At 34.2% G+C, this 8,129-nt stretch overlaps 1 protein-coding gene across 1 annotated transcript in view; it reads left to right on the forward strand.

Annotated features, from left to right (window-relative positions):
• The window catches only part of LOC146133046 (valine--tRNA ligase-like), a 64,725-nt gene extending 61,071 nt beyond the window's left edge, over positions 1–3,654 (forward strand). Inside the window, exons 27-30 of the mRNA XM_083397634.1 lie at positions 43–154; positions 1,851–2,026; positions 2,174–2,323; positions 3,478–3,654. Coding sequence (XP_083253760.1) covers positions 43–154; positions 1,851–2,026; positions 2,174–2,323; positions 3,478–3,552 — 513 coding nt within the window. The 3' untranslated portion in view covers positions 3,553–3,654. The remainder of the gene's footprint in view (positions 1–42; positions 155–1,850; positions 2,027–2,173; positions 2,324–3,477) is intronic.
• The last annotated feature ends 4,475 nt before the right edge of the window (positions 3,655–8,129 follow it).

An 8,129-nucleotide genomic window follows, 5' to 3' on the forward strand; every position in this document is an offset into this window, starting at 1 on the left:
AATCATGTCCACAAAATATATTTGATGTCTGGCAATTTTCAGCACTTTTGGATAGATGACAAGTTGGATCAAAATATGGAATTTGTAATGAGTGTTGTCAAAGTGACAAGGTCCCTTCGCGCAGAATATCTTCTTACGAAGACCAAAGCTGATCGTAAGTTTTAACCTAGTTGTCAAAGTCTGCACCACATGGGCAGAAATAATGATCACACTGTTTCTAACTTAATCGTAACACACATACCTTCGCTTAGCTATAGTTACTATAGATTTTGCACAAATCTATCGGTTACTGCGTGCAAATTACACTATTTTCCTAATCTAGTAACATAAATAAGATAAAGTCTTAACTCCTCGGTTAAAGTCAACAGGGGATGTGGCGTTTTTTCCACAATGTGCGACAAATTCTACACGTCCAAATTTCCGCACATTTTGTAAGAATGTGCTCGTGGCAAAATGTGCGCACGTTTTTTCAAGAATGTGAAGCTGGCAAATGTGCACATTTTCATGGCAATGTTAGAAGAGGTAATGAGTTGGAAGAGTTAAAAGAAAAGGCCCTAAATTATGCCGCATTCTCAAAATGTGCGCACATTTCGGCATGCATATTCTTAAGCACATTGTGCAACAAAGTACGCATACCCGACGCGTCAAAGTGCTCTGATCGAAGAAAAACAATTTTAGAAATAAAATTACACAAACTGTGCACGCTCAGATAAGCGCGTTTCTCAGAAATAAGCCAAAATCTTAGAACTAAGCAAGGGTTGGTAACACTATCTAAACGTAACGTTACTTTTTGGTTATCGTGGGAAGCTTGAGTTTATTAGTGAAATTGATGTACAGCATGCACCGACGCCATTTGTATGCCTTCAAATAGCAAAGTCAAAATTCAACGTAGTTAGTTCAGTTAAACACTTAAATATACGTCAAGTATGACAAGTGGCTCATATTGCCAAAACAAACATACCCATATTTAAATTTATGACAATTTATGTAGCACAGAGAACCAGAAAAACTCCGTTTCACACCTTTTGCAATACAAGTTTAGGTGGTTGTTTTCACACATATTTAATCGCATATTTTTTATGAGCAAGCATATGTGTAAATATTCTGCACTACAAATGGCTGAAAACACCTTTGTTGTGCTATTCTGAGAAAATTAAGAGTTAAAGTATGCAATTAATTGACACGGCTATTAAGAAGAAGATAGTTCTTTAAGAAAAAGAAGATAGTTTCTTTATTAAGAGTTGCGCCAAAGGCGAACATTGTTTTTTAGATTACCGTCAAAAAATAAAAAAAAATGTGCGAGCCTGACCTTATTTTGCAATTCTAGATAGGTATGTTAAAAGTTGAGTATTGAGGGATGAGGAGTAGTCGGTTACGAATCTACAATTGTAGGTTACCAATCTACAACGAATCCTAAATATCGAAACCGGGCATATTTAATTTAATAATAATCAATTAATGATATGGGAGTGGTAAAAATAATATACAATTACTCATTAAATAAAATAAATTTGGTGACATTTTGATACGAAACAACGGCTGATTAAATCTATTTAAGAATTGCTAAACACTTTCGCTATGTGTTACCTCATTGGATTGATACGTGAGGCATATCAGCGTCACTCAATCCGCATCTATCCTTATTGGTTCTGGCGCAAAATTTAAAAAAATATTGTGATATATCCGTTTTGACAAATGATTACCAAATGCTATAAAAATAATCAACATGTTTTACAGTTCACACGTTGCCTAAAAAAATACCAAAAACGGCACATTGTTATTATAGAACATGGTTGATCATACAGTAAAGCGCGTATGTCTCTTTGAAAATAACAGTTGTATTTATTCAGTTTATGTACGTTGCACCGATGGTGAAAAGTTTGCGGTTTGTACTGATTTCTCAACTGTATTAAAAACCTTGTCGTACTCGTCCGCTGTGAAAGTTCTGTCTTCGAATGAAGAAGTGGTACCAGGATGTGCTGTTGCCATTGTTGATGACCAATGTGATATCAACCTTATGCTTAAGGTAAAAAGTATTTTTTTACGGATGGTTGTATATACACAAAAATTGTCCAGAAGATCTGTGACAAACACTCCAGTCGAAAACGCCATTGCAAAATGTTAATGTTACAAAAATTAGGACTAAAGGGTACTTATTTATCTTTAATTGCAGGGAATCATTGATATTGATAAAGAAATATCGAAACTTCATAAAAAGCAAGCTGACCAAGAAAAACGGATGACTTCCTTAACGCAAAAACTTACTAACCCAGAGTATCAGCATAAAGTCCCAAAAGATGTCCAGGCTGCTGATGCTGAAAAAGTAAGTCATTCATTAGATTTATCCTAATATTTTGTTACACCAAAGTGTACGTAAAAACGCACATGCTCTCGCGGTTAAATATTAGTCGACAGGTTAGAAAATATGTTTTTCCCAACGGAAAATCGGACAGGTTCTCTCTGGACCAGGAGTCGCCAACATACAGCCCGCTAAAAGTATATTATGCGGCCCGCCACCTCTTTTGCAAACAGGCTAAAATATCGTTCTCTATATTTTTTGTCTATCCTAAGTTCTAACTACGTTAACGTAAAAAACTATTTACACATATAGTATGTTTGCGTTTCGGGGAATTATTTCAAGCATATCGAGAGTTTAACGGCTCTATTTATATTACATTAAAAGTTAGTTTAACGATTAAATTTATCCCGTATTTTTATTTAATACATCTTTTTATTGTGATCACGGATAACGTTGTTTTTTTTAGTGTAGGCAAGTAGGCTAAAAAGACCCATTTTTAAATGCAAAAATATCCTAGGCTCGCCCTTGATTAGCAGTTGTTATAACAAAATGCCTAAAAATAAACGTTTTAACAAAAATTAGCCGGGAACATTTGTGCGACAGCTCTAGTTTGAGATTGGGCTACGTAGCATTGATTGCTCCGTCTTTGTCTTTAACAAACATGGAGGACAAAAGAAGTCAAAAATATTAGGAGATGTTCAACGTTGTTGTCTGCCATATATTTACAAGAAAAAGGATTGGTTAAGGAGAAGTAACCAAGCACACTGGTGTTTTGGTTGGGCGAGGCATTAATTGTACATTATTAACTAAAACGTTTTGAGAATTTACCGGATCACCTCTTTTTTAGTCTGTTTTTTATCTATAAAAAAGGCTATTGTTTTGCATTATTTATGAAAAAAATAACCAGTAAATCCAATCAATTTCGATAAAACATTTTAATTTGGTGTGTTGTCGGATCAATCAGATATTTATAATATTATCTAGGACAGGGGTCGGGAACTCCTGGCACGCGTGCCACTTGTGGCTGTTCCAAAATGATCATCAATCTTAGTGGAAGTATCTTTTGTAGGGGTATTCGAACCATTCGATTGATCAAACAATGGCAATTTTAGTTAACTCTCTGTAACTTTCTTATGGTGTACCCGAGGTACAATTTTGTAAAAGTATTTAACTTTCAGATTGATCGAATGAAAGCAGAATTGTCGAAGCTAAAAAAAGCAGAAGAAGACTTTCGAAATATGGTGGAAAAATAAGGCATATTTCCTGTGTCACACATTTCTCGTGTGTTGGATAATAATGGTGGCGTTGTTGTCGTCAAATAAACTTTAGAAATCGTTCGAGGTGTTCTATTTAACGTGTAACAAGTCTTTATGTAAATACCCGAATTTAGCGTAAGAGGTCTTACTGTATAAAAATAGCTTTCCAACCCAGGCAAATTGATAGATAGTAATGATTGTTTTAAACTAAATTTGGCTTTAAAAAGCAGTTAACACTGTGGAATGTTTCAAAAAATATATGTTTAACATGGTAGTCGAAGCTCAATTAGCTAAAACACCGTAGATATACTGACGAGACAACAGCACAAAAAATAAATAATAGAGGCGGATTGTGTTGCTATCATACAAAAGGTAAGATGTAAAAGGATTAGGCATTACCAAATAGGATTCAACAACATCTGGGTTTATATCACAATGTGATTGGGTCATTATTTTTTTTATCAGGAGGCATGTCATTCGTTTATGGGTAGGCCTATTCATGGATTAAATTATCACTGAAAGAACTGCGTCAATTATTTAAATGCATTTCTGTGACGAGGTTTCTTGCAGAATACCATTTTCTAAAGGCCCTGGAAAGGTGTTACTTGATTCGAAAGAATGCAAACTTGACTGAAGAAAAAAACACTTTTTACATATTATTTTGATCGAAGGGACATATAAGATAATAAACAAAACGTGAATTTAATATTCTAAGATATTACGAACTTTGTCTCGATTTCACGCCTATTTCGTAAGAATATTTTGAAATAATCTGATATGAAGGCTTAATTTAAGTCCCAGTCAAATCGGACATCGAAATTAAATGCTTAATGATTAAAAATGTAAAGTTAATCGTCCCATCTTAGGCATATTGCAAAACTACAATTAAAATAAACTAGACGGGGTTGCTGTTATATATTTTGTCGAGTGGTATATACAGGATTACCATGGGTTTTTTTTCGATTTTCTTAGAAAATACTAATGTGCTTATTTTTGAGTTGTGTGCTTATAGTTTGTCTTATTTTAGATTAAGCTTCCCTAGCGTTTTTATTGTATGGTTTTTAATATTTCCTTCGTTCAAGTAAATAAAATTCGACAAAAAATAGTATAGCCTACCTGGCCTGCAATCGTAAATCCAAAAAGTTATCCGGCCCCCGATGGTCAGTCCTTACAATTATCTTGCCCTTTATGAAAGAAGTTTGGTTAACCCAGGCCGAAGGCGTCACGTCTCCTTTTATATTAAAAGTTTTACCAATTCAACCAAACAAACAAAGGTTTTTTTCGCACTTCGCGCGTATTTGGTTTACTTAGCAAAAAGTAGCTTTCACATCCATTTTGCCCCGCTTTCCTCTATCTACGTCATAGCCTACCAGCCTTGACAATACCATGCTAGCTTGTAGGCCTACGTTTGGCTAAAAAATCAGGCATTTTAAAGAATATTTTAACTACAGAGCTAAAATCTTTCATCTAGATTGTAGACTAATAAGACACGTATATTTTGTGGAACAACTCCAGGACAATGAACTAAGTTTATTAGTTTTCAATGTTACAAACAACTGGAATAAATCTCATCTTAATCAATATGAATTTCAGCAAAAACGTTATAGCCTACTTATGTTAATATGAAATTTTGTAAATGTTGTCTTTTTGCTTACTTAATTTATGTTTGCAAAGTTTCAAATAAATTCTCAGCGTTTATAGATAGAACTTTAGACCAACTCATCTTTTTATGTATAATTAGTGCAAAAAAGAAGTGTGAGCTGTAAATCACGTGACATTGAGACCACGATTAAAAGTTTTTTTAAATGCAGGCGTATTTAAGTCTTCCCAGTACCGTATAAATTTACAGATTTGTCTGTCCTGATTCCAAACTTATAAAGAAGGTTTTAACATTTTTTTTTATAAATAGTGATTATTTAACACAAACAACTTGAAATATTAATGTAAAAGTTTAAATGACAGAAATTTTCGTAGTCAAGAAATAGTAGAGATATAATTCAACTAAATTAAACACTTACAAAGCTTCCCGCAACTTAATAAAACAGTGAAAAGTTAGATTACTCACATATCACAACATAATTTATTTTATATGGTTAGCAACAAATGAACTTTTTACTTAAAAAGCAGCATCTGCTCGAGTTGTATTACAGCATCAGTGCATTCCATTTATAGGGACTTGCTTAGAACACCAACCAAGTAGAGATTGCATAGTAGGTTTAACATCGAGATAGATGTAGCCCAGTAGTCGGCAAACTGTGGACCGCGGCCCAAATGTAGGCCGCAGAGTAATTTTTAGTTGGCCGTTACTTTTGAATAGCTTAGTTTTATCATGTAGTTCTGGGCTGCCTGATTGCCGTACATTCATTGGTCCGGCCCACTTGCCAAATGTGGCCCTGAGAGCAGACTTGGACAACTAGATAATTCTAGTTTTCTAATTCATTGAATTAGAGCAAAATGCGGCTAATTCTACTTATAATCTAATTTGTGAATTGCTTGTTTGCTCTAATTCTAGTTCTAATCTAATTTGGATTTTACCAAAAATGCTACTTTGTCCAACGGCATTTTTAGTCTTTCAGTTCAAACACAGAATTTCAATTAAAATTTTCTGGTTGGAACGACTTGGATGTAATTTATACAGGCTAAAAAGCATACAAATCCATACAAATTAGCACACACATATTTACCATTCACGTTCTTATAAGAAAAAATTGTGATTAAATTAAATTGGTTGTAAAAACTAAACGTGATTCTAGTTCAAATTCTAGTTAAAATTTGATTTTTTAGGAATTCGGTAATTCTAATATTCGGTAAATTCATTCTAATCTAATTTGAAAAAAACTCAAAACGATCTAATTCTAATTCTAATCTAATTTGAAAAAACTAAAATGCTCTAATTTTAATTCTAATCTAATTTTAAAAAGCTAAAATAAATCTAGTTGTCCAAGTCTGCCTGAGAGTGCCTGTCGAATTATATTTCAGCCTACTTAAACGCAAAATTCGTTTTATTGTATGTTTTACATTATGCCATAGCAGTCTTTTCGGCATCAAGGAACTGTGTAATATTTTAGCTTTTCTTGGTGTCAACAGCCCAAGCCGTCAAACTTAGACTCCCTGCAAAATGCAATTTCTTCCAAAATGTATCGAGTTACTGTAATTTTTTATTCAACTTTGCAATATGGCTATTGTATCATGAGTAACATTTATTTAAATTTTTAAACAAGATTAACGTAATGTATATTTCCTTTTTTTCGTAAAAAGTTTTGTGCAAACTTTTTACGTGATTGCGGGTGTCGCCATTCGCTGTGGACATAATATGTGTTAATCTTTTGTGCATTCAGTAGACGTCTAAGGTAAACGATTCGCCAACTAAAACCGAGTAGACCCATATTTTTGCGTTTCGCGTGTTTAACTTGCTTTAGTTGCATAATACCACACCAGTTGGTACGATAACAACACGTTTCTTTAACTACTTGAACTTGTGAGTAAAGCGGACCTTCTAAGACTTATTATGACAGGCTTCACCCTCTATTTTGTAAATGAATGTTTATTTAAACGTGATTATTTGTGTGTAAAGGTTCCCCGGTAAAATCTTACCGCCTGTTTTTCAAACCCCTTGAAAATCTACTTTACCTCGACATGTAGGAGCAAAATGAACCAGCGCCTAGAACGATATTTTAAAACGCTATTTGACCAAAATATAGACTATACCGCAAGAGAAACGTTAAAAACGAACTTTTATTTATATACAGAATACTGTTAATATGACTTATTTGACTACACAATACACAATTTACAAAAAAATTCGCAAACAAAGTTGTCATCCTCTTTATTACATCCACTGCATGCTTCATGTACCCATCGTTTACATTGGGAACACTTGATCCATCCATCGGCAGTACAAGAAAGAGAATACAACTCGTTGTAGTAGAAACACTCTGGGTCTTTCTGTTGAAGAACTTGCATCGACAAAGCTTGCTTCCTTCATTCTTTACATTTTTTTCTCTTTTCACGAAAGATTGCTTGAATACGGGCAACTTGGTCGCTGCCAAACTGTTCTTGCAGGGAGAATTTCTAAGCACAGTGGCACATCCTCCTTTGCGTGATTTTCATATTTATGTTTGTTCTTGATATGCCTTTGGGAGTGAAAAGTTGTCTACTGGCCTTTGGTGTGCGAAGCATGAATCTACTTTCTGTGAGGTTGAAGAATTATATTTGCCGTTGGTTTTATGATTACTGACAGATCAAAAAGGTATAAATAATCCATCGGGAAACTTCAAAGTTTTACCAATACTAAAATTGGGGCAATGTGGACCATCGGGGTTCACTTTACTCCTGTACATTAATGTGCTTAAAAACACATTGTAATAAAAATTTTGCAAAAAAAAATCAAATTGCCATTACTTTATTTCATGCACCTAGGTACTATATAGTCACCAACACACAGAATTACCTGCCTAACTACAGATAGCAGTGGGAAAGCGTGGCAAAACGGACCCCCTACTTTCCTCGTTAACGAAAATTGCCAGCGTCAATATTTGTCTGCTGAACAGTGATTATCGTCGAAAAAACGTTTG

Source organism: Ascidiella aspersa, chromosome 9, assembly GCF_963924565.1.
Source record: "Ascidiella aspersa chromosome 9, kaAscAspe10.2, whole genome shotgun sequence".
Lineage (NCBI taxonomy): Eukaryota > Metazoa > Chordata > Ascidiacea > Phlebobranchia > Ascidiidae > Ascidiella > Ascidiella aspersa.